We start from the raw sequence: 26,643 nt of genomic DNA, 5'->3' as shown, positions 1-26,643 counted from the left end.
AGAAAAGGTGTATATTTTCATTTGGTAGAAAAATTTTCTAAATAATTAAAAATATGTGTCAATTGACATTTTATTCCTCTTAGAGGGGAATATCCTATTTATTTTTATTTTTAGAAGTGCTTTGGTAAGCTATTTGGGATAGAGGCTATGACCTTAAGAACATGCTGAAGTTACAAAAGATATTTATCAATCTGAGCTACCAAAGGCAAAAAGTAGATTTGTGTTGCTTAGAATGGGATAGAGGGAGAAGGGAGAAGTGATGTGAGGAAGGTTGGTGAGAATAAGATGTTTACTGTGTGTACTATGTTCCTTTGCCTCCTAAATATTCATTAAAATTATATTAAAATGTGGGAAATGTGTGGTATGAGCCCCTTTTCCACAAATCTAAATACAATGCCATTGTCTCTAAGCATATAACATAACTGAAAAGAAATCTGACATTCTACATTTTTTATTTGTAGATAATATGCTTCTTCTGTCTGAATGTGTATCTTAATCTTCAAATTTTGGTAACTTCATCAAAATTTAGCTCTATCTTAATCCATTAATTTTTCTTGAAAGAGAGCAATCCCTGTTTGACCTAAAAATGTAACTTTCCTTACAAATTAGGAAAGTATTCTCTCAATATTATCTTCAAAGATTTTCTTGTTTATGTTCCTTCCCTTTTTCAAAGCCCCCAGAAGTAACCTATAGGTTGTCTCTATTTTCTGTCTTCCACACCTGTCTTCTTTTCTCTACTCACTTTAATTTTAATTCTTTTATACTCCATTTGGTGATTTTTCTCAAAACCTCAAAGTCTGAATTTCATGTCACTTGTTTAGTTTTTTGCAATTGTAGTTATCTTTTTATGTTCTTCTGAATTAGGCTTTTGGATCTATAATAACTCTATTTTTTATTTTTTTAATTTTTCTCTGCCATCTCTCATTTTATCTTGTGTTTCATAATTTATTTCCACTCTTATTTGATTTTGTGCTTCTCTGATTTCTTAAAACTTAGAAAACTTAGATGCTACTTTATCTTTGAAACACAATGAAAGGATTGCTTAAGTCCATTTCCTATAAATATTCTTCCTCCAACTTTTATTTATTTGATTTTTGTATTTAGCTTTCTAAAAATATTTTTGCTTAAATTCCATTCAATATGTTTGCTACTTATTACATTTTTAAGTGTATATAATTCTACCTTGGCTTGCTATTTGACTAATTGTCAGCTGGTTTCCCTTAGATTCCTCCCTAGTTTAATTATCACTTTATATTTTGAGCTGGAAGACTTGTAATCCCAGCTCTTTGGTTTGGTATGGAAGAGAGAGAAACAGTGGGTGGGGGCATAAATGTAGCTTTGGTAGAAAGGTGTCAACAACTGAAATTTTAGGGCATCTGTGAACTCCATTCTCCTATGAAAACTCTGCCTTGGATTGTGTTTTTTCTGAAGGAAAATTCCCCTTAAATTCCTTTCTATTTTTCAGGGGGTGGAAGTTATAAGATAGGAGGCCATATTATAACCCTTGAGTCCTTGTGGTAAACAGGTTTTTGTTGCTATATGCAACTATTGATTTATTAAAATTAAGTATTACTGCTATATACAAGGTGCTGGTGATATCATTAAGGAACTCACATTTTAGTTGATAAAAAAACAATATATTTACATGAAATATTGTAACATGATAGAACATGATAAATTCTAAGAAGAAAAAAGAGAAGCAAGGTAGAAGGTATTAAGGGTTTGTATGCATATGTCTTTGCTCAGTCAAATATGATCAATAACTATAAAAATAATTTCTAAGCCCTGGCTGGCACAGCTCAGTGGATTGAGTGCGGGCTGGGAACCAAAGTGTCCCAGGTTCGATTCCCAGCCAGGGTACATTCCTGGGTTGCAGGCCATAACCCCCAGAAACACATTAATGTTTCTCTCTCTCTCTCTCTCTCTCTCTCTCTCTCTCTCTCTTTCCGTCCCTTCCCTCTCTAAAAATAAATAAATAAAATCTTTAAAAAAAGTTTGTTTACAAAAATAATAATAATTTCTAGCTTTTTATTACCTTTCTCTTGTCTGGGTTGCCCCTCAAATTTAGATCAAGTCACAGGGATAAGGTAATTAGTGTGGTCATACGATCCTCACCTGGCTGTGTTTTGCCATTCTGTTATAAAAATAGACCTGAGAATTTATATTCTCTGCTTCCCCTGTACCCTTCATATACCTCAATTGAAGACCCTCTCACTAACCACTTTCAGCATATATTAAAATGCTATATGGATTTAGTATATATTCTTATTCCTGTATTGTAGCATGTTGATCTATGTGTCCATTTGCATGTTAATAATATAATATCATCATGTTTGGATTATGCTAGTATTGCTATGAATAAATTTTAATATTACATAGCATGGTATGTTATGGTATATAGTGAAAGTATAGTTACTCTTTTAACAATCATTTTAGCTATTCTCACACACATTTATTCTTCTCAATGAACTGTAAAAGCATCATTTCAAGTTTTAAAAATATTGGATTCTGCAGAACAGCAAAAAAGGAAAAAGAATCCCCCAAAATGAAGATAGTATAAGGAGCCTTTGTGACAGCTTCAACTATACCAACCTTCTTATCATGGGGGTGCTGGAAGGAAAATAGGGAGAGTAAGAAATTGAAAACCTATTTAAAAAAAATAATGACATAAGACTTTCCTAACCTGGTGAAGGAAATAAACATACAAGTCCAGGAAGCACAGGGAATCCCAAACAAGATGAATTCAAAGAGGCCCACTCCCTGATACATAATAATTAAAATGCCAGAGATTAGAAACAAAGAAAGAATCTTAAAACTGCAAGAGAAGAGGAGTTGATTACATACAAGGAAGCTCCTGTAAGAGTGTCATCTGATTTCTCAACAAAAACTTTGAGGACAGAAGGGAGTGGCAAGAAATATTAAGGGTCATGAAAAACAAGGATATATAAATAAGATTATTCTACCTAGCAAAGATATTACTTAAAATCAAAGAACAGATGAAGAGCTTCCTAGAGAAGATAAAACTAAAGGAGTTCATACCACCAAATCAGTATTACATGAAATGTTAAAGGGTCCTCTTTAAGAATAAGAAGAAAAAAAGATAAAAATATGAACAATAAAATGGAAATAAATACATATTTATCAACAATTGAATTAAAAAACAAGCAGAACAGAAATAGACCCACAGATAGAGAGAATATTTTGATGGATGCCAGATGGGAGTGGTTTGGGGGGATGGCTGAAAAAGATGAAGGCATTAGGAAGTACAAATTCATTGTTACGGAATAGTCATGGGGATGTAAAGTGCAGTACAGGGAATATAGTCAATAATATTCTAATAACTATGTATGGTACCAGATGGTGTGAGATTTATCAGCATGATCACTTAGTAAATGATCTAATCACAGGGGTATACACCTGAAATTAATAATAATATATTTTAATTAAATTTTATTATTGTTCAATTACAATTGTCCCACATTTTTCCCTTTTGCTCTCTCCTGCCCCACCCACCCCTCACTGCTCCCACAGTCAATTGCCACCCTGTTGTCCATGCCCATGCCCATGCATCCTTATACAAGTTTCTTGACTTGCCCCACCTTCTTTCCCCTGTGATTCCTTTCTGCCCTTTCCTCTGATCACTGTCGTTTTGTTTTTCATTACCACACCTCCAGTTATATTTTCCTCATTTGTTTGTTTTGTTGATTAGGTTTCACTTATATGGTATTAGTCTTTCACCACCTGGCTTATTTCACTTAGCATAATACTCTCCAGTTCCATTCATGCTGTCACAAAGATAGGTGCTCCTTCTTTCTTTCTGCTGCATAGTATTACGTTGTGTAAATATACCATAGTTTGTTTTTTCTTTAATCTACTCATTTACAGATGGGCACTTGGTTATTGTAAATGACACTGCTATGAACATTGGGGTGCATAGGTTCTTTTGGATTGGTGTTTCAGTATTCTTATGGTATAATCTCAGCAGTGGAGTCACTGGATCAAAAGACACAAATAAATGGAAGCATATACTGCTTTCGTAGATTGGAAGAATTAACATCATTAAAATGTCCATACTATCCAAAGCAATCTATGGATTGAATGCAGTTCCTATCAACATACCAATGATATTTTGCAGACATGGAAAAAATATTTCAGAAATTTATGTGAAACCATAAACAACCCTGAATAGCCTCAGCAATTTTGAGAAAGAAGAACAATGTAGAAGGGATCATAATACCTGATATCAAACTACATTACAAGGCCACTGTAGTCGAAACAGTCTGATACTGGCATAAGAACAGACACACAAACCAATGGAACAGAATAGAGAGCACAGAAATAAACCTGTATCTTTATGGTCAATTAATATTTGACAAAGGGGGCAGAAGCATAAAATGGGGTAAAAATAGCCTCTTCAACAAATGGCATTGGGAGATCTGGACAAGTACGTGCGAAAAAATGAAACTTGATCACCAATTTACACCATACACCAAAATAAACTCAAAATGGATAAAAGATGTAAGTATAAGTTGTGACACCATAAAAGTCCTAGAGGAGAACATAGGCAGGAAAATTTCAGATGTCCCATGCAGCAATATTCTCACTGATATGTCCCCTAGGGCAAGGGACATAAAGGAAAGAATAAACAAATGGGACTACATCAAATAAAAAGCTCTGCTCAGCTAAAGAAAACAACAACAAAATGAAAAGGGAACCAACCATATGGGAAAACATAATTGCCAATGATACCTTAGACAAGGGTTTGATCTTCAAAATATATAAAGAACTCACATGACTCCACACTAAGAAGACAAACAACCCAACTAAAATAGTATAATCAATAACATATATTTTAAAAAAAATGTGCAAAAGACCTGAACAGATGCTTCTCCAAGGAAGACATACAGAGGGCCCATAGACACAGGAAGAAATGATGAACATCATTAGTTATCAGAGAGATGCAAACTAAAACCACAGTGAGATAGCACCTCACACGGGTCAAAATGGCCATAATAAACAAATCAACAAACAAATACAGGTGAGGTTGTGGAGAGAAGGGAACCCTTGTGCATTGTTGGTGAGAATGCTGACTGGTACAGCCAATGTGGAAAACAGTATGGAATTTCCTCAAAAAAACTAATATTTAATATTGTACCTCAACAGTAATTGAATAATTAAAAATTATTTTAAAATATTGGATTCTGAGTGAAACATAAAATTTACATGTTAATTTGAGCAGGGTTGATACATTAAGATTTCAAATTCAGGAACATTTCTTTTTATTCACATTTTTATTTTGTATCCTTTGATGGAATTTTATAGTTTAAATATAGCTCCTCTACTTTTCTTAAATTTGTTATTTATTATTTTATAACTTTCATCTCTGTTGTGTAGAATATTATTTGTCATTTTGCAAATGGTAATTATTAGAAGCAACATAGCTAGTGTTTTGATAAACTCATCTTTCTTTGGTCATATATAACTAAATTATCTCAATGATAGATTTTTACTAATCCTTTGAGTTCTCTAGATATGCAAGCAAATCTGAAAATAAAGTATTCATTTTTAATATAACATTTGTTGTTAGGTTTAGGTATGTCTTTCTATCTTCATTCAATTATTTTTAAAGTAATGGCTCCTGGATTTTAACAAAAAGCATTTGCATTAGTTTCCCATTGATGCTGTAACAAGTTATCACAAATTGAGCATCTTAAACAACATAAATTTATTATCTTATGGTTCTGAAGGCTTGAAGCCTGCAACAAAATGATATAATACTATAAACTTCTTTTTTTGCATTTAGCATGTTGTTCTTTTTATTTGTTAGATTCCACACATACGTTAAATCATATGGTATTTGTCCTTCTCTGTCTGGCTTCTTTTGCTTAGCATAATACCATCTAGGTCCATCCATGTTTTCCCAAATGGCAAGATTTCATTATTTTTTATGGCTGAGTAATATTCTATTGTATATTGTACCACCTCTTCTTTATTCATCTATTAATGGACACTTAGGTTGTTTCCATATCCTGGCTATTGTAAATAGTGCTTCAATGAACATAGGGGTGCATATATCTTTTCAAATTTGTTATTGGATTTCTCCTGCTAAATATCCAAATGTGGAACTACAACATCATATGCAGTTTCATTTTAATTTTTTTAGTTAATTCCATACTATTTCATAGTGGCCGCACCTGTCTGCATTTCCACCAACAGTGCACTAAAGTTCCCTTGTCTCCACATTCTTGCCCTCACTTGTTTGTTGATTTATTGATGATGGCCATTCTGACAGGTGTGATATGATATCTCATTGTGGTTTTATTTTGCATTTTTCTGATGATTAGTGATATTGAGTATCTCTTCATATGTCTGTTGGTCATCTGTATCTCCTCTTTGGAAAATGTCTATTCAGGTCCTCTGCCCAGTTTTTTAAATTGGGTTGTTTGATGTTTTTGCTGTCAGGTTGTAAGAGTCCCTTATATATTTTGGATATTAACCTCTTACTGGATGTATCATCTGAAAATATCTTCTCCCATTCAGTAAGTTGTCTTTTCACTTTGCTGATGGGTTCCTTCATTGTGTAAAAACTTTTTAGTTTCATGCAGACTCATTTGTTTATTTCCTTTGCCCAAGGAGAGATAGCCAAAAAAAAAATACTGTTAAGACTGATGTCAAAAAGTTTATTGCCTAAATTTTCTTCTGTTTTATGGTTTCAGGTCTTACATTTAAGTCTTTAATCCATTTTGAGTTTATTTTTGTATATAGTATAAGAAAGTGGTCTAATTTCACTTTTTTTTAATGTAACTGTCCAATCTTCCCAATACAAATTGTTGAAGAGACTATCATTATCCCATTTTATATTCTTGTCTCTTTTATCATAGATTAATTGACCATAAAAGTGTGGGTTTATTTCGGGGCTCTCTGTTCTGTTCCATTGATCTATGTGCTTGCTGTTATGCCAGTACCATGGTGTTTTGATTATTATAGCATTGTAGTTCAGTTTGATATCAGGTAGTATAATACCTCCAACTTTGTTCTTTTTTTGTCAACATTACTTTGGCTATTCATGGTCTTTGTGGTTCCATATAAATTTTAGGATTATTTGTTCTAGTTCTGCAAAAAACCCATTGGTATTTTGATAGGGATTGAATTAAATTTATAGATTGCTGTGGGGAGTACATTTTAATGATGTTAGTTCTTTCTACCCATGAGCATGGTTTATGATTCCATTTATTTGTATCTTCTTTGATTTCTTTCTTCAATGTCTTATTCTGCCAAGTACAGGTCTTTTACCTCCTTGGTTAAATTTATTCCTAGGTACTTTATTTTATTTTTTGAAGCAACTTTAAATGTATTAGTTCTAATAGTTTTTGGTGCAATCTTTGGGGTTCTCTAGACATAATATCATACATCTGCATATGCAGTTTTACTTCTTCCTTCCCAATTTGGATGCCTTTTATTTCTTGACTGATTTCTGTGGATGGATAGGACTCCCAATACTGTGTTGAATAAAGGTAGTGAAAGTATACATCACTGTCTTGTTCCTGACCTTAAAGGAAAAGCTTTCCTCTTTCACCACTGAGTATGATATTAGCTGTGGTTTTGTCATATTGGCCTTCACTATGTTAGGGTAGGTTTTCTCCCTCCCTGCTTTGCCAAAATTTTTTTATCATGAATGATGTTGAGTTTTTGTTAGATGCTTTTTCTGTGTCTATTGTTATGATAATGGGATTCTTATCCTCCATTTTGTTCATTTGGTGTATCACTTTAATTGATTTGTGGATATTGAACAAATACAGCATCCCAGGATAAATTACACTTGACCAGGTTATGTGATCTTTTTAATGTATTGACAAATTCACTTTATTAATATTTTGCCATGGATTTTTGAGTCTATGTTTATCATTGATATTGACCTATAATTATCTTTTTTTTTTTTTTTAATTGTAGTGTCCTTGTCTGGTTTTGGTATCAAGGTAATGCTGGTCTTATAAAACTGAGTTTGGGAGCCTTCCAACCTCTTCAATTTTTTTGGAATAGTTTGAGAAAGATAGTTATTCATTCTACTTTGAATGTTTAGTAAAATTCAAAGTTGTTTTGTCTAGGACTTTTGTTTGTTGAGAGTGTTTTGATTAGTGGTTTCATTTTGTTAGTAGTTATCAGACTGTTTAGATTTTCTGTTTCTTCCTAATTCACTTTTGTTCTTTAGTTTTGAAGTTAGATTTTATTTTAGTTTTTAGAAATAGTATCATATGATACTATTTCTGCAGTTTGATTTTATTTACCAAACATTGTATATTCAGATGTATATTTTCCTGTTTTATTAAGTTTTATTCCTCTATATTAATCCATCCTAAGAATATCTATCATTCGTTCATCCTCATGTTAATGGACACTTATTTCCACTTTGAGAGCTATTACAGCTGTACATAGCTGTGTACATTCTTGTACATGTCTCCTGGTGTTCTTGTGTGAGAATATTTTTATAGGTGTGATATACACCTGGATGTAGAATTGTTGACTGTATCATATTTTTATCTTGAATTTACTATATAATGCCAAATGGTTCTCAAAGTATTTATATCCAATAGATTACATTCCAGGATCTTGGTACTTCTGGCCAGATGGAGTCATAAGTAGATGGACAACCAAAAGAAAAACAACAACAAATTTAAAAACAAAAAAACAACCAGAAGTGCCAGAAAACTGAACTGCATGGAAGTCTGACAACCAAGGAGTTAAAGAAGAAACATTCACACAGATGGGTAGGAGGGGTGGACACAGGCAGCCAGGGTGGAGAGGACATGCTGCAAGGCAGTGCCTGGCAGACCAGGTGAGGCAGTGGCTGGTGGAGCAGGTAGTCCCATATTTTCATGCAGATAAACAGGGAGGAACAACTGGGGAAGGAGACAGACCAAAAACCCAGGGTTCCAGCATGGGGAAATAAAGCCTCAAGACCTCTGACTGAAAACACCTGTGGGTGTTGAGTCAGCAGAAGAAACTCCCAGCCCCATGGGAGAGCTCATTGGAGAGACCTGTAGGGCTCTAGAAGGTACACATACCCAGCCACCCAGGAATTAGTGCAGAAGGGCCCAATTTGCTTGTGGGTATTGGGAGAAGTGACTAAAAGCCAGCCAAGAGCTGAGCAAGCAGCACTGTTCCCTTTCAGACCCCTCCCCCACATACAGCACCACAACACAGTGACCTGGGTTACCCCGCTCTGGCAAATACGTAAGGCTTCATCCCTTACAATTTAACAGGTGCACTGAGACAAAAAAAATGGCCCAAATGAAAGCTCCAGAAAAAATGCAACTAAGCAATGAAGAGAGAGCCATCCTATCAGATGCACAGTTCAAAACACTGGTAATCAGGATGCTTACAAAAATGGTTGAGTATGGTCGCAAAAAAAAGTGGAAAAAGTGAAGGCTATACAAAATACAATAAAGAAAAATATACGAAACCAACAGTGACAGGAAAGAAACCAGGACTCAAATCAATGGTTTGGAACAGAAGGAAGAAAGAAACATTCAACCAGAACATAATGAAGAAACAAGAATTTTAAAAAATGAGGAGAGGCTCAGGAACCTCCTGAGCTTGGAGGTTCCTGAGTTGGAACTTTAAACATTCCAACATCTGAATCATAAGTGTGCCAGAAGGAGACAAACAAGAGCAAGAAATTAAAAACTTATTTGAACATATAATGAAGGAGAACTTCTCCAATCTGGCACAGGAAATAGACTTCCAGGAAGTCCAGGAAGCTCAGAGAGTCCCAAAGAAGTTGGACCCAAGGAAGCACACACCAAGGCACATCATAGTTACACTACCCAAGATTAAAGAGAGATTAAGCAGAGAATCTTAAAAGCTGCAAGAGAAAAGGAGACAGTTACCTACAAAAGAGTTACCATAAGACTATCAGCTGATTTCTCAAAAGAAACCTTGCAGGCAAAAAGGGGCTGGTAAGAAGTATTCCAAGTCATGAAAGGTAAGGACCTACCTCCAAGATTACTCTATCCAGCAAAGCTATCATTTAGAATGGAAGGGCAGATAATGTGCTTCCCTGGTAGGTCAAGTTAAAGGAGTTCATCACTAAGCCATTATTGTATGAAATGTTAAAGGGGCTTATCTAAGAAAAGGAAGATGATAAAAAATACAACAGTAAAATGACAACAAACTTGCGACTATCAACAACCAAACCTAAAAATAAATAAGTAAATAAATAAGTAAACTAAGCAAACAACTAGAGCAGGAACAGAATCACAGAAGTAGAGATCACATAGATGGTTATCAGTGGGGAGGTGGAAGGAGGAGAATGGGAGAAAAGTTACGGGGAATAAGAAGCATAAATGGTAGGCACAAAATAGATGGGGGGTGGGGTGTAAGAATGGTATAGGACATGTACAAACCAAAGAACTTCTAAGTACGACCCATGGACGTGAAACAATGCTGGGGGAAATGCTGGTGGGAACGTGGCTAGGTCAGAGGGAAATAAGTAGCAGGGGGTTGGGACTACTGTAATAGCATAATCAATAAAATACATTTAAAAAACCAACAAAGAGTACACTCCACAACAGTTCTGTATGAAAGTTGCTATATTATGTGTCCTTATCTTTTGGGGTAGGCAGTATTTCATGGTGTTCTTACTTTATATTTCTCTGTTACTAATAAGATCATATTTTTTGTTTTTGTTCCCTATTTATATTTTTCTTCCTCTGTGAAGTATGTTTGTATGCTGTTTGTGTCTGATTTGTAGGAATACTTTGTATAGTCTGGATATGTGTGTTGTAAATACCAAATTATAGAATGGGGAAGAACAGCCTATCTTATAAAGTGATATTTAAACATAAATCTAAATGAAATGAAGGAGAAAGCCATGCAAATATTTAAGAAAGTTCATTTTAGGCAGAGAAACAGTGCAAAGACCCTGAGACAGGAACACACTCAACAAGTTCTAAGAACACGTGAGCCAATATGGACAGGGCAAGGAGAAGAATGTAAGAGAGAGTATAGTATACTCTGTGTAGTCTCTGTCTGTACATTATGTTGGGTCTTGTACAACCTGATAAAGAATTTGGATTTCATTCTAACTATAATGAAAAGACACTGAGAGTGCTGAACAAAGAATGACATAATCTGATCTAAGTTGTAAAGGTTACTCAGTGGGGTAGAGAACAGACCATAGATGTACAAGGATGAAGGCTGAAAAACCAGACCACACATGTTGGAATAGTCCAACTGTGATGATGGTAGCTGAACTTGTGAGGGAAGCAGTGACAGTGGGGGAAAGGGACTAGATTTGGTTATATGTTCATGGTTACCCACCAGGATTTGCTCATGAATTGGAAATGAGGTAAGAGAATAAATGAGATATCAAGCATGCCCCTTGAGTTTCTGGCCAGAGCAGGTGTGTAAATGCAGTTGCAAAATGGGAATCTGTGGTTTTGAGGCCAGTGCAACAAATTTCTGCTCTAAACAGTATTAAGTTTGCAGCATTTATTAAACATACAAGTGGAGAAACCGAGTAGACAGTTGGATAGTTGAGTCCAGAGTTCCCAGAAAAGGTTGAGGCAGAAGTTCCAAATTTATTTATTATCCATACCTGGGTCATATTAAAGGTCTGAGACTAGATGCAGACACCTAGAAAGAGAGTGTAGTTATAAAGAGAAGTCTGAGGATTGAGCTCTGGGCTCTCCAAGACTTAGAAATCAAGAAGATGAAAAAGAGCGAGCCAGTCAGACTGCAAGACTGATCATAAGAGGCAGTATGTGAAACCCAAGTGAGCAGAGTGTTAAAAGAAGAAGGAAGGGACCAACTGTGTCAAGTACCCTTGATGGGTTGATTAAGATGAGCTCTGAGAATTGATCATTGTTTTCTGAGAGGTGGAAACCATTGGTGACTTTGCTGAGAACAATTTTGTTGAAGTAGGGAGAAGAACCTGAATGGAGTTGGTTCAAGGGTGAATGGGAGGAGAGGAGATGGAGAGAGTTGTGTTTCTCCTTGGAGTACACATAAGAGGGACTATTAAAGGATGCAGATGAGAAGGCACATGAATTTAGAGAAAAGTCCTTGGGTAGGTGAGAAGGTGTAAGTTTTAGTGTGGAAATGATAGGAGCACAGACAGTTTGTGCATTGTAACAGGAGACAAGGCAGAGTATATGGGTGCCCATTGTATATATTAACTACAAAAATGTCTCCAGAGGTGTCTTCTATTTACCTAAGCCTCCAAAAAAAAAAAAAAAGGCAATTCCTTTGCTTCTGATTCCATCCCTCAAGATGACATCCACAAGTTGAGAGAGAGTCAGTCCCTCAGTCTACTTTCTTTATACCCCATGTCCACTCCCTAGTATCTGAGCCTGTCTTACCTCTTTCAGCAAAACAATGATAGCTTCCAGGCATACCATGTCCTGAAGATTTAAACCCTGCAGGGTTTGGGGGAGCAGTGAAGATGATTACTACACCCACAAACCTAGTCTCTACTTTGGTCACCCAAAACACCAGGTGCTATTATCTTTCAGAAGTACATAAATAATATTGTAATTAATCCAAAATCATTCTAAATTGTTAGTGAATTCTGAGTACTTTTTGTCATTATTTTTTCAATTGACAAATGCTAAAAGTATAATTATAGGAAGTTCTATAGATTTGTTTATCATTTAATAGTGGCTCATATATGAAGGCTAGGAATCATTTCTTTGAAAAAATATATACTTTATGAGGGAGGACCCCCCCCCAAAAACAAAACTGGAATTATCTTCTGGAGGGCAGGCCCTTGTAGTACAGGCTTCCCTGCTAGGTGAGTGTTCTAGGAGCCCATATTTATCATTGTACCATCTGGCATTGTTGTGAAAGGCTACTTTTGGCTTCAGTGAATTTTTTTTTGAAGACTCAATACAGTTGCCCATTTCGTGATAGGTGGTTTATGAGCACACCTGCCCACACTGTGCTGAGAGTTCAGCAGTTTTTGACCAAAAAGGGCTTGACCACCCTGCCCCACCCTCCCTACTCACCCCATCTTGCCCCAAGCATTTTGTTTGTTTGATTTGTTTTGTTTCCCCAGATGAAAAAAGTCCTCAAAGGGAAAGAAACATTTGGCTGATGTGGGAGAGGTGAAACAAAAAGTGACAGAAGCACTAAAAGGCATCAAAATCAACAAGTTCAAAAACTGTTCTGAACAGTGGAAAAAAGTCTTGATAGGTATATTACATCAAAGGGAGAGTACTTTGACGGTGACTGAAGTTTAAATGTACAAAAATTAATACGTAATTTTTATAAATAAATCTCAGGGTTTTTTTGGTCCCCCGTTGTATTTATTAAAATACAGCAGATCCATTTAATAAGTTACAGCAATATCCATACCTTACTCCAGCAGATCCATTTAATAAGGCATATTTTTGTTCACATTTTCTTTTTGGTATTCTTACTGTGATACTCTTATTTCAAGCTCTGTGCTAAGCCAAAACAGTAACTTTACTAACCCTGAAGATATTTATTGGGAGTCCACTGCATGGTAGTTTATAAAGCTTCAGATCTACATTGCTAAATAAGACAGACCTATCCCCATCCTCATGGGGCAATTAACCTAGTGTGTCCCCATAAAAGGGAAGCTGCTCTGACTGGGGTTTGAGAAGACATAATAGTGTGTTCTTCCATTCATTCAGCAGACACATATTGAGGCATCATCAACAATGAAAAAGATACAAAGCTGAGAAAGAGCTGCTACCTTTATTGAAGATCATAGTCAAGGACAGGGAAACTGTATTTAACCTTTTTATTTTCTCAATATTTATTATCTTCCCTTGGGGATCTGGTTTGTGTTTGTGGCTGCAAAATTTGTATATTTGAATTCTACCAATTTTGGGCCCTAGACCTTAACTTAATATTTGGCTGTGGCAGAAATAAAGAAAAACAATCTTTTTTATATTTCACTCTATGATAAAAAAGACAATTCAAAATAAGATTAGCACAGATGTACATATGTCTTCACAGTTTATATTTTATAAAATGTCAAGTGGAGTTGAGGCTAACTCTATTTCTAATCATAGCTAGGTGTTTTTATTTAACTTGCTAAGAGGAGAACAGTGACTAGATGCTTGACAATGTGTAACCGGAAAAGATACCGGCGTTCAGGCTGCCTGTCACTACTAAATCCAATAAGCAATGATAGTGATTGAATCTTTTATAGGCGCTTTATTCAGATGGCCAGCGATCGGAGAAGATGGCGGGTTCATATCCTAACAAACTATCTTACTCTTTCTTTCCCAGCCAGATCTTTTATAAGGGGGTTGGGGGAGGGCAAACAAGGTGTCAGCAAAAGCCTTTGAAATTCAACAGTTGCCTCCAAGGGGGAAGGGTAGTTGCTTGCTTCTTCCTGGTACAGATGTCTCCAGCCAAGGTAATCTCCAGCCAATGCCCAAGGAGGTCAACTGCTTATTCTCAGGTGCCAGGATGGGCCTTATCTGTAGTTACTGAAACAAAAACTTAACATACACATTACTTGCTAGATTTATGACTATTTACCTTAAGCTAAAGTTTCCCAAGTCTTAAGCCCCTATCAAATGGAACTTGTGAGATCTAAACCATAGGGATGATTTCAAATGCAAACCACATAGAGAAAAATATTCTAAAGTAGTATTTTCTGAACTGTTAATTCCATGAGATAGTAATAGTTTTTTTGTTAAGTAAAGATCCCAGATATATTTGGGGAAAACTACATATTAATATTATTCTACTAGAGATTCATAAAACATACAATGTATTGAAATTTCTGTGATATTCTAAGTAAGGTATGGATATTGCTGTAACTTTTCTAATCCAGCATTGCCTAAACATACATGACTACAGAAGTCTTTGTTGTTTGTTGCTTGGGTTTTGATGGTAAGGGGAGAATAGGTGATTAAGAACACTTGTTAATACCATAAAATTCATACTAAACAGTTATATTTTCCCTTCCTCTCTCACTTCTTTCCCATCAAGTTTCAAAAATGAGAACCAACATTAGTGAATATCTCCTATATGCCAAGCACTGTACCAGTACTTTACACATTACCATATCTAAGCTAATGGTGGTACCGAAAGGTAGATGCCCTCTTTAAAATATGAGTAAACCAATACCTGGGCAAGTAAAGTTATCCATCTGAGGCTATAAATGTTTTAAATGACAGGATCCATACCCGTGCATGGCCAACCCAAAGACCCATTATGCCTCTTAAGATGTAATTTTGGAAGACCAAACCTATATTCATTATGGAGGGTGGGGTATAGTGTATAGGTGTCAAAATTGTAACAGTTTTAGCTCTTTAGGAAAATATTTCTTTATAATATGTTTTTTCATTTTTAACATTATTCTCCTGGTATATGAAGTTTTCCTTTCACCTACATTGCTTGATTAGATACAAAAGAATCAATAACCTGCAGATTTGGAGAAACCAAGGCTATTTGGAGGGGCAGCAGTGTGCTCTACTGGGAAGGCCATAGTTTTTCCCTGATGGTACTATTTCATTTTGACCCATTCCTTCAAATCACTGTCACATACACACATTTTACTCATAGTGCCTACCTACCATTGTGTGGTATTACTTTTTTCTATGGATCTTCTTCATCTTCCTCCCAGAACATAAGCTCCATCAAAGCAGGTACCTTGTCTTATTATTCACTGCTGTAGTTTCAGAATCTAAAACTGTGCCTGGCACACAAAACCACTAAATAAATGTTGTATGAGTGAAAGAAAAAATAGTGGAAGATTACTCTTGATTAACATCTCTGCTTTGGGATTTATTAGCTTTAATAAATGTGGTCAATTAGCCTCTATAGACCTATTTCTCAAATTTAAAATGGAAATAGTAACACATATTTCAAAGGGTTGAACTGCAACTTAAATTAGATAAGATAGATATATAAATGGCCTAGTTCAATATTAGTTCATCTTTCAACTTTGCTTTTATTTAAATGTAATCTCCTTTTTTCACTGGAACTCATGAAAACACTGGATCACAAGGAGAAATGTGAATAATTGCTGTATTAATTCAGACTGCACTTTATGTAGTCAGCACATTAGGAAATTGTTTTGAAATTTATTCTGGGATTGACTCTAAAGTCTGATGAAAGTGTAAAACAGTTGCTCTAGTTTTCAAACAGATTCCAGGATTTCATACTGTAGTCAAATCCTGATAAAACCAGGACTGAAAGGGCATGAAAAAGAGAAAGAAGGTTAAAGTAAATTGGAAGGAATATCATTTTAGAGTCATTATTGGAAAGAAAGGGAAGGGGTAAGTGTATGTTGTATTTTTTTGTTAACTAGTATTTTGGGAGCACAAGGAACTTTAAAAACCATTGAGCTCGACCTTTGTGCTCTTTCCCACAATCTCTTGCCTATACCTCTTTTCCAGAATCCTACCAAATGAATGAGCAGTCCCTTCCTGAACTTCTGAACCTCCCAGCACTGTAATGTAACACCGGGCATGCCATCTTCTCTACTCTTCCTTTCCTCAGTCTACAAATAGAGTTAATAATACCTACACTTGAACACTGTTGTGAGGCTAAATGATACAAATACAAAATTCCTGGCATATAGTAGATACTCCTTAAATGTTACTTTAATTGTTTAACTTTCCAATTTTGTCTAGAAATTTATTAGATATAATTAATCTTTTATAGTAGAGAATCTGGACAAAGTAAAAATAGTCATTTAACCTTTTTTATTTGCCCTGATCTAGCAGCTTTATTTCTTTTAAAATTCCCATACTCCCCAGTTACTTCCCTTCCCTCTGGTGACTCATTCCTTCCCCAGGGAGCCCAGCTGATCTCTGTAAACACTTCTGAGTCTTCTTTGTATGGGAATCCTGGCATTTGTTTCCCTGTCACCTACAGGTTCTAGCTCAAGTCCTTGGGAAATTTATAGCAAGTGTTATCCTTTTCTTTATGGAGAAAACTGAGCAAAGGCAGATGCTGGGAGAGATTAGGCAGGTAACATAATTGGGTAGAGCAGCAAGACTGAAGAAAGCCAACCAGTAGCTGACTACCAGTCTGTAGTAAGAACTGGGGCATACTGGAGTGCCCATGTGCCATTCAAAAGCAGCAGCTGCAACTCAGAACTACCAGATTACTGTCCTCTAACTAATTCAGAAATGTTTTCATAACTTTGGAAAGCATTGTGTGAGCCAAACAAAATATGTCTATGAGCCAGATCTGCATGAGAACCACCAGAACACAACTTCTGTTTAGGTAACTGCAAACACTTATGCCTCCCTTACCCCTTTTTTCCCTGGGTAACAAGCACTGCCGCTTCATCCAGTTATGCAGCCTATGCCTGGCATAGAGTGGGTAGGGGCTGAAATCCAGCCCGTCCTCTGTGTCTAGGATTTTCTCTAATTCACCCCAAGGCACCTGTGAACTTGCATCAGCCCAGCTGAACATCCTGCTCTCCTTCAACCACTCTCCAGGACACAGATTTTCTATGTACCTCACCAGCAGACACTTTTTTCCTTATAACACATCACAAGTCATTAAAGTAGAAATTCTAGAAATTATCCAGAAATACAAATGCGGTCTGATCAGTGCAAGGTGTCAACTATCTCTTCCCTTAATTTGGAAAAGAGATTCTTAATTTTGCATTCTTAGACCTCACAATAGTTCATATATTTTGATTTCCAGGCATTTCAAGGAATCTACAAACCTTCTTAAGATTGTGTTCAAGATGTTGCGGGGTTTGCATATGTATATACATATCTTTTAACAGATTCTTAAAGGAATAAAACCCAAAGGAAGATTCAGCATCTACTAAAGACTGTTTAAATTAATATAGTCTGTAGTATTAGGTTTTGGGAAGCAGTCCATCAGAATATCGACCAATGCTGAGCTTAGTTTCTGCTAAAAACATTTGTCTTTTCATATGTGTTACCACAAACCTATAACTCCCTACTGGATACTGTTGTAATTATCTACACCACACTAACCGATTTAATGCTGGTGTAATTAATTCTTTAATCTCTCTCAGCCTAAGACCTAACAGTTTTACCTATTCAATTTTATTTTATTAGATAATTCTAAAACCTATAATGTTATGATTCTAAGACTTAAAACAATACCCGCTGGAAGATTCAGTTGATACGTATTCACATTAACTTTTTTTCTTCTCTGCAGGTCGAAAGTTTAAAAAGTTCAATAAAGTCCGAGTTATGAGAGCTCTAGATGCTGTGGCTCACCCACAGCAGGTGGGCATTCCTAATGAAAACCAAGCCCTAAGCCAGAGAATTACTTTTCCACCAACTCAAGAGTTACAGTTTGTCCCCTCACTGATCAAACTGCTAATGAGCATTGAACCAGCTACAATCTATGCAGGACATGACAACAGCAAACCAGACACCTCCAGTTCTTTGCTGACTAGTCTTAATCAACTAGGCGAGAGACAACTTCTTTCTGTCGTCAAGTGGTCCAAAGCACTGCCAGGTAAGAATCCTTTGTAAGTTGTAGCATATAATAAAATGTTTACTATGTCTGTTGTACTAGTCGATTGTTAAATGAAAGTCTGTGCAGTAAATTAACTACAATGTGAAACATACAGCTACAGTGTGTGTTTCAGCAGTTCAAAGTATTTATCTAGGATCCTAGATTATCTGCTGTTTGTCTAGGACCCTACTACATGCTATGGAGATAAAACAGATGTCAATAACACTCTGAGTCTTATTAATGAGTCAAGAGTTACATCCATCAAATAGTTAAAAAGAGCACAACTTTATGTGTTCAACGACAGACATTACATAGGAGTTCAGAGAAAGACAAATGGACCATCTATTTAGAAATGTCTTGTTCATTCTAAATCCTAATTTGACCAAGCTAAATGGGTCGAAGATAAAACTGAGTGGATCTATCATACAACAAATCAAAATAGTACTCAGAGTATAGTAAGTAGGGTATCTACAGGCAATTGAGAAACAAAATTCCTCAACATAAATAAATAATTTTGACAGAGAAAAATGTACCTTCAATCATTATTTTCCCTAATTTATACCCAAGCAAAGGAGGTGCCATTTAGAATTCAAATCATATCATCACGAAAGGATTTCAGTCACATAAGCTATTTTTACTCCCTGAGCACCACTTTATAGGAGCTAAGAGGCTGAAAAAATTACAAGAATACAGTTCTCAATTAATTAAACCTTAGACAACAGAGCCAGAAGAATATGTGAGCAGTAATTACTTGTAGATGTATTAATCCCATAATTAGAAATATAACTTTTTAAAATTATATTCTCTTTACATCAATAATATTTTTATATTCCTTTAGACTAATTTATTTTTTCTAATATCTGATCAAGAATTAAACATATTATGTCATTTTAGTCTCCATGTAAATTCAATAGCCTTTTAAAAATATAATTTCTTCCCAATTTCCCCTTAATATAGCTCTCAGTTATTATTCTACCTGAAAAGATTGAAGCACAATAAATGAATTATTATTGAAAATTCAATGTTACATGAAACAAAGGAAAAAAAGATGTCTGGTTGTTGAATATTATTTAGAAAATACATGTTGAGAAAGTTAATAAAATTCACTCTTCTAATGGAGATAATATAGAAAAATCAAAATGCCAGGTTCTTATTAGCATTGGTATTGCTGAAAGGCCTTGGGTATAATATTTATTTTCTATTAGGAAAGTCTGGATGTTTAAAACTTACAGTATTTATCAAGTTTGATAGATCTTTGTTAAATAAAAATGTTACAATAGAATTAAATTTTTCTTTTAAAAGTGGGTGTTTAAATGTATATTAACTTTTTGCAGTTTTTCTGTTATTTAGAAAAGAAATTTCTTTGATTTTTGTTAATATTCCTTTTGTTGGTATTTGGAGGTTCTTTACTGTTTAAACAGATTCTGCTATCAGCACAGTTAGAAAATAACCAGCTATAGTTTAAAACATAACTTTTATTCACTTTGGATAAAAGCTAAGTGAGCTTTTCAAGTTGAAAGCCTATTATCTGTCAAGATTTTTAACCTCTTCACACCCTCAAAAAAAGTGAAAGGAAATATTTACATTTAATTTGCTGGTACCTTTTTTAATGTTGTATAATGTAATTTATGTGTAAGTAAATAGGATTGATGGCATCGCCCTTCATTACTGTTTCCATTAACTGAACAATAATGAAAGCATTCAGATTATCAAAGTATTGTGTGCCACATAATCTTTTAAATGATATTTGCATAGCTTGCATTCTGGGAGTAATGCAAGTGAATGAAAGATAAAAATGGTTAATGAACCAGAGTGAATAGACTTGGATGGAATTATGTATGTAAAGTAATATGGTATCATTAGCTACTCAAAACCTTTCAGTTGACTTAAAACCAGAATACAGGTTTTATTCCCTTGACTCGGTCAATAAATGTTTATTGTGTACCTGCTATGTGCAAGACCTGACAATTAAGCAATGGTATTAGAAAGAGAAGCTAGAAGCCTGTGCTCATGGTGTGAATGCATTTTGATAGAGCACATCCCGGAATCTGGTCATCAGTTTTGCACATAAGAGAAACTTACTTTATCCGGTCACTCACATGTTTGTTTTTTTTTATTTTTTAAAGGCAGTTAACATACAATATTACATTAGTTCAGATATACAAAACAATGATTAGACACTGAAATACCTCATGAACTGATCACTATAACATATCTAGTACCCATCTCGTACCACACATAGTTATTACAGTATTATTGATTATATTTGATATGTAGTACTTTATATCTTGTGACAATTTTTTTAAATTTTTGTAAAAATTTTAAAAATATACTTTTAGAGAGAAGGGAAGGGAGGGAGAAACAGTGGAAGAGAAACATTAATGTGAGAGAGAAACATTGATAGGTTGCTTCTTACATGCCTCCAACTGGGGGCCTGGTCTACAACCCAGGCCTGTACCCTGACCCAGAATTGAACTAATGACCTTTTGATTTGTAGGCTGGCATTCAACCCACTCAGCCACACCAGCCAGAGAATCCTGTGACTATTTCTATAATTGGCAGTTTGTACTTTTAAATCTCTCTGAAAATTTTCAGCATTGCCCCCCCCCCCCACCCTCCTATCTGGTAACCGTCAGTTTGTTCTCTGTATCTACCAGTTTTTGTTTTGCTTTGTTTGTTCATTAATTTTATTTTTCAGATTCCCCATGTAAGGGACTTTATATGGTATTTGTCATTTTCTGTCTGACATTTCATTTAACATAATACCCCTTAGGTCTATGTATTCATATTGCCATAAATGGCAATATTTTACTCTTTTTTATGGCTGAGTAAGATTCCATGGTCAATATATACCACGTTTTCCTTATCCACTAATATATCTATGGGTATCTTAGTTGTTTCCATATCTTGGCTATTGAAAATAATACTGCACTGAAAACAAGAGTGCATATAACTTTTTGTTTATTTTAATTATATGTTATTGAATATGCTATTACAGTTGTTCCAATTTTTTTCCCCTTTTCTCCTCTTCATACAGCACCCACCACTCTCTCAGGCACTCCCCAAACTTTTGTTCATGTTCCTGGGTCATGTGTATAAATTCTTTGGCTACTTCATTTCCTATACTGTACTTTACATCCCCATGGCTATTCTGTAACTACATATTTGTACTTCTTAATCCCCTCACCTCTTCACCCATTCATCCATATTCCCCTCCTATCTTGCAACCATCAAAATGCTCTCAGTATCCAGGACTCTGTCTCTGTTCTTCTTGTTTACCTAATTTGGTTTTTAGTTTCAATTGTTGATAGATATGTGTTTATTGCCATTTTATTGTTCACAGTTTTGATCTTCTTTTTCTTAAATGAGTCCCTTGAACATTTCATATACTAATGGTTTGGTGATGATGAACTCTCATTTTTTATTTGTCTGGGAAGCTCTTTATCTGCCCTTCAATTCTAAATGATAGCTTTGCTGGGTAGAGCAATCTTGGCTGTAGGTCTCTGCTTTTCATGACTTTGAATATTTCTTTCCAATTCCTTCTAGCCTGCAAAGTTTCTTTTGAGAAATCAGCTGACAGACTTATGGGAGCTCCCCTGTAGGTAACTAACTGCTTTTCTCTTGCTGCTTTTAAGATTCTCTATCTTTAATATTTGGCATTTTATTTTTGATATTTCTTGGAGTGGGCCTCTTTGCATCTATCTTTTTTGGAACTTTCTGTGCGTCCTCTATTTCATCAACAAATTAGGGAACTTTTCCTTTATTATTTTTTCAAATAGATTTCCAATTTCTTGCTCTTTCTCTTCTTTTGACACCCCTATAATGCAAATATGGAACACTTGAAGTTATCTGAGGGACTTCTTACACTATCCTTATTTTTCTGGATTCTTTTTTCTTCTTCTTGTTCTGTTGGTTGTTTCTTGCTTCCTTATGTTGCAAATCATTGACCTGATTCTCACCTTCATCCATTGTACTGTTGTTTCTCTGTAAATCATTCTTTATTTCAATTAGTGTCTCTTTGATTTCTCTCTGGATCTTTCTTATGCTTTTGAGGTCTTCACTAAGGTCCTTGAACATACTTATAAACAGTGTTTTCAACTCTGTATCTGATAGATTGCTTCTCTCCATTTTGTTTAGTTCTTTTCCTGGAGTTTTGATATGTTATTTAATTTGGTCCATGTTTCTCTGCCTCCTCATTTGGCAGCATCCCTATGTTTATTTCTGTGTGGTAGGTAGAACTTCTAAGACTTTCTGTCTTGGTAGCATGGCCTAATGTAGTAGGTGTCCTGTAGGGTCCAGTGACACAGCCCCCATATCACCCAACTGGATACTCAGGGTGTGCCCTTCGTGTGGACTGACTACACCCTCCTCTTGTAGTTGAGCCTTCATTGCTTTTGGAATATCAATGGAAGGTATTTACCCAGGCCAGTTGCTTGCAAGTACTGGCTTTGACCACTGACCACCAATATTAGCCCTTCATAGAGGATCAGCTGTGAAGAGGCAGGATTGTGGTGCTCCAATGTGTTCTGTACCTGTCCATTTGGTTGCACAGGCTCTAGGGTATCCTGGGTGGTGCAGGCCAAGATCTACCCCCATTTATTTTCTGCCTAGGGCCATGCTGCATGAACTCTAAAGCAATCTCCAAATGGCTGCTAGTTCTGCTGGACTTAGAAGTTTCCAGGTGAAGTCAAGCTGTGAACCTAGGCTGGCTGCTGCTAGTACCAGGCCTGGGGCAACTTAACAAGAGGTACAGGAGCTGGAGGCTCACTGAGACTGGCTGTAGCTTGTGTGGGAGGATTTAGGAAGTTGTGAAGAAAGATCCAAGACCAGCCATTCATATGGCAAAGCCACTGTTAATCACTTGAATGGGTCCATAAGTTGGGTGTGCCAGAAACTCAGGGGATCTTCAGGGCAGAGCAAACAGTGTTAGCCAGGTCGATAGAGTCTTAGATATACCACCTGCCTGCCAGCTCTGTGCCTATGTGGGGGAGGGTTCAGAAAAAGAACAGTGGCCTCTGCCCCCTTTCTCTCTGGGAGAAAACTGTCCCCCAGCTCTCACCTTGATGCTGGACACACACTTCAGTTTCTCCCTCCATGCCACTGTTGCCTTTCAGGCTGCTACCCGAGTGCTGAACCTCAAAGGATGTGAGTCTGATTGAGTCCATGTGTTGTTTCTTTAGGAGGAACTGCTTAGAAGTTTCTATGTATTAGGTACAGCTGCTTTGACTCTGTGTCTTGGTAGCATAGCCTAATGCAGTAGGTGTCATGTAGGGTTCAGTTGCATAGCCTCCCATATGCCCCCAGCTGGGTTCTCAAGGTACACCCTCCGTGTGAGCTCAGTATTCCTTTCTCTTGTAGATGAGTCTTGATTGCTGTCAGCAGCTCAATGAGAAGGATTTACCTACTTCAGGTAACTGGTAGACTGGCTGTGACCCCTGTCCAGCAACCACCTTCCTCTGTAGCTTGTGGAAGTGGTTGGCTGGTGCCCTGACTTGGTCTGTTCACTGGGTGCTCAGGATCTGGCATTTCCGGGTAATGCAGGCCAAGATCAGCCTCCACCTGTGTTTTGTCTGGGGCCCCTTAGCATAAGCTATGAAGTGATCTGCAGATGTCTGCTGCTAGTGCCAGGCCTGGGGCCACTCAGAAAGAGGTATGGGGGCTGGGCTCAGCTCTTGCTTTTTGAGCAGATTTAGGAAGAACTGAAGCGTGTGCCTGGCCCAGCCCTTCATATGGAAAAGCCACTGTTACCAGCTTGGGTTGGCCTGTAATTTGGATGGGGTAGACCCTTAGATACTCATCAGGGGAAGGCTTACTGTGTGAACCAGTTTGATGGTGCTGCTGCACTGTGGCTATGCGTACAGAAGGCTCAGAAAAGGTACAATGCCCACTCTCTGCAGTTCTGTCTGGGAGGAAGTTGTCCCCCAGATCTTGCCATGATGCAAGACACTTCAGTCCCTCCCTGTATGCCACTGGTGTCCTTCAGGCTGTTTCCCCAGTGCTGAAGCCCAGATGGAGTGAGTCTAAGTAAGTCCATGTGCAGTGGGAGGCCCTTTAAGAGGAGAGGCCTGAGAATCCTGCAGTTTCTTCTGCCTACCCAACCCCCACTGGTTTTTACAGCTAGAAATTATGGGGACTTATCTTCCTGGCCTTGGAACCCATGACTGTGTGGTCTGGTGTGGGGCTGGAATGCCTTGCTCCTGGGATATCTGTCTTTTTCATGTCCACCATACATGGTTGTGGGACCTGCCCATTCTGCATCTCTGCGTCTCCAACCCTCCATCCCTCTCACCCTTCTGTGTGAATGTGGTTTGTTTAATTCCTTGGTTGTCAGACTTCCATACAACTTGATTTTCTGATGGTTCTAAGTGATATTTGTCCTGTAGTTTACCTGAAACTTTGCTGTGGTTGTGTAAGGAGGTGAGCTGCATTTACCTATGCTGCCATCTTGACTAAAAGTCCAGTCTTTTTAAATTTATTGAGAGTTGTTTGTGGTCTAGGATGTCTATCCTGGAAAATGTTCCATGTACACTTGAAAAGAATGTATATTCTCCTGTTTTGTGGTGAAATGTACGTATCCATTAGACTCTCCTGATCTAATGCATCTTGTAAAGATTCAGTCTCTATTTTTTTTCTGAATGCTTTGTTTATTGATCTAAGTGTGTTCTTAAAGTCCCCTACTAGTATTGTATTAGTGTTAATCTCTTTATGTCTGTTTATATTTGCTTTATGTATTTAGGTGGTCCTATGTTGCGTATATAGATGTTTACAAGAGTTATCTCCTTTGTTGGATTGTTCTGTTTATCATTATGTAATGCCCTTTTTGTCTCTTGTTACAGCCTTTGTTTTAAAGTCTATTTTGTCTGATGCACGTATTGCCACTGTAGCTTTTGTTTCATTTCTATTTGCATGAAATGTCTTTTTCTATCCCTTTACTTTCAGTCTTTGTGTGTCTCTTTTAGGCAGGACATGGGTGCTCCTTCTTTATATAGTAAGCCACCCTAAGTCTTTTATTTGGATCATTTGATCCATTTACATTTAAAGTAATTATTAGTTAATAATAAGACAGGTATGTAATTATTGCCATTTTATTAATTTTTTACTGGTTTTCTTGTGGTTCTTCTTGGCTCCTTTCTTTTTTTCTTGCTTTCTTAAACTATGATGACTTTCTGTAGTTTACGCTTGGATTTCTTTGTCTTTATTTTTTGTATGTCTATCATAGGTTTTTGGTTTATGGTTATCATGTGCATCATATATACCAATCTATTGCAGTACATTATAGCAATCTGTTTTAAATTGATGGTAGCTTAAGTTTGAACACATTCTAAAATCACTACATTTTTCACTCAGCTCCCTACAAGTATGATTTTTGTCATCATATTTACCTCTTTTGTGTGTGTGTGTGTATACCTTCATTTATTATTGCATTTATACATGACCTTATTGTTTTTATCTTCTAACCTTTGCATTAGCTTTGTAATTGGTTGATCCACTACTTTCGCTAAGTGTTTGACTTTTTCAGTGATATTTTCCCTTTCCTATGTTTTTTATTTTCAGTTTTGGCCTTTTGTTTTTTATACTTAAAGTCCTTTTAACATTTCTTGTACTGCTGGTTTCTTGTGATGTACTCCTTACCTTTTGCTTGTCTATGAAAATCTGTCTCTTCTTAAAGTCTAAATAATTACTTTGCTGCATAGAGTTTTCTTGGATATAGGTTTTCCCCATTCATGACTTTGGATATATAATGCCACGCCCTTCTGGCCTTCAAAGTTTCTGTTGAAAATCAGCTGACAGTCATATGGGAGCTTCCATGTATGTAACTAGCTGTTTTCATCTTGCTACTGTTATGATTCTCTCTTTGTCTTTAATACTTTGCATTTTAAGGATATGTCTTGGTGTTGGCCTCTTTGAATTCACCTTGTTTGAGACTTTCTTTGTTTTCTAGATCTGTACTATGTGTCTATTTCCTTCACCAGGTTAGGAAATTTTTCAGTCATTATTGCTTAAAATATGTTTCTCCCCCTCTTCTTCTTTTGGGAATGTTGGTAACTTGATATGCCAGAGGTCCCTTAAACTATCCTCATTTTTCTTTATGCTGTTTTTAAATTCTGTATCACTGATTCATTCTTCTGGTTCATCTAATCTGCTGTTGATTCCTTCAACTATCTTTTCCAATTCAGGTATTGTATTATTCATTTCTTATTC

At 36.3% G+C, this 26,643-nt stretch overlaps 1 protein-coding gene across 1 annotated transcript in view; it reads left to right on the top strand.

The window, feature by feature from the left end:
* PGR (progesterone receptor) overlaps positions 1 to 26,643 on the top strand; it is a 97,701-nt gene that overhangs the window by 46,029 nt on the left and 25,029 nt on the right. The window contains exon 4 of the mRNA XM_028516526.2: positions 18,136 to 18,441. Coding sequence (XP_028372327.1) covers positions 18,136 to 18,441 — 306 coding nt within the window. The remainder of the gene's footprint in view (positions 1 to 18,135; positions 18,442 to 26,643) is intronic.

Source organism: Phyllostomus discolor, chromosome 6, assembly GCF_004126475.2.
Source record: "Phyllostomus discolor isolate MPI-MPIP mPhyDis1 chromosome 6, mPhyDis1.pri.v3, whole genome shotgun sequence".
Classification (NCBI taxonomy): Eukaryota; Metazoa; Chordata; class Mammalia; order Chiroptera; family Phyllostomidae; genus Phyllostomus; species Phyllostomus discolor.
This window is presented reverse-complemented; position numbering and strand designations above follow the sequence as displayed.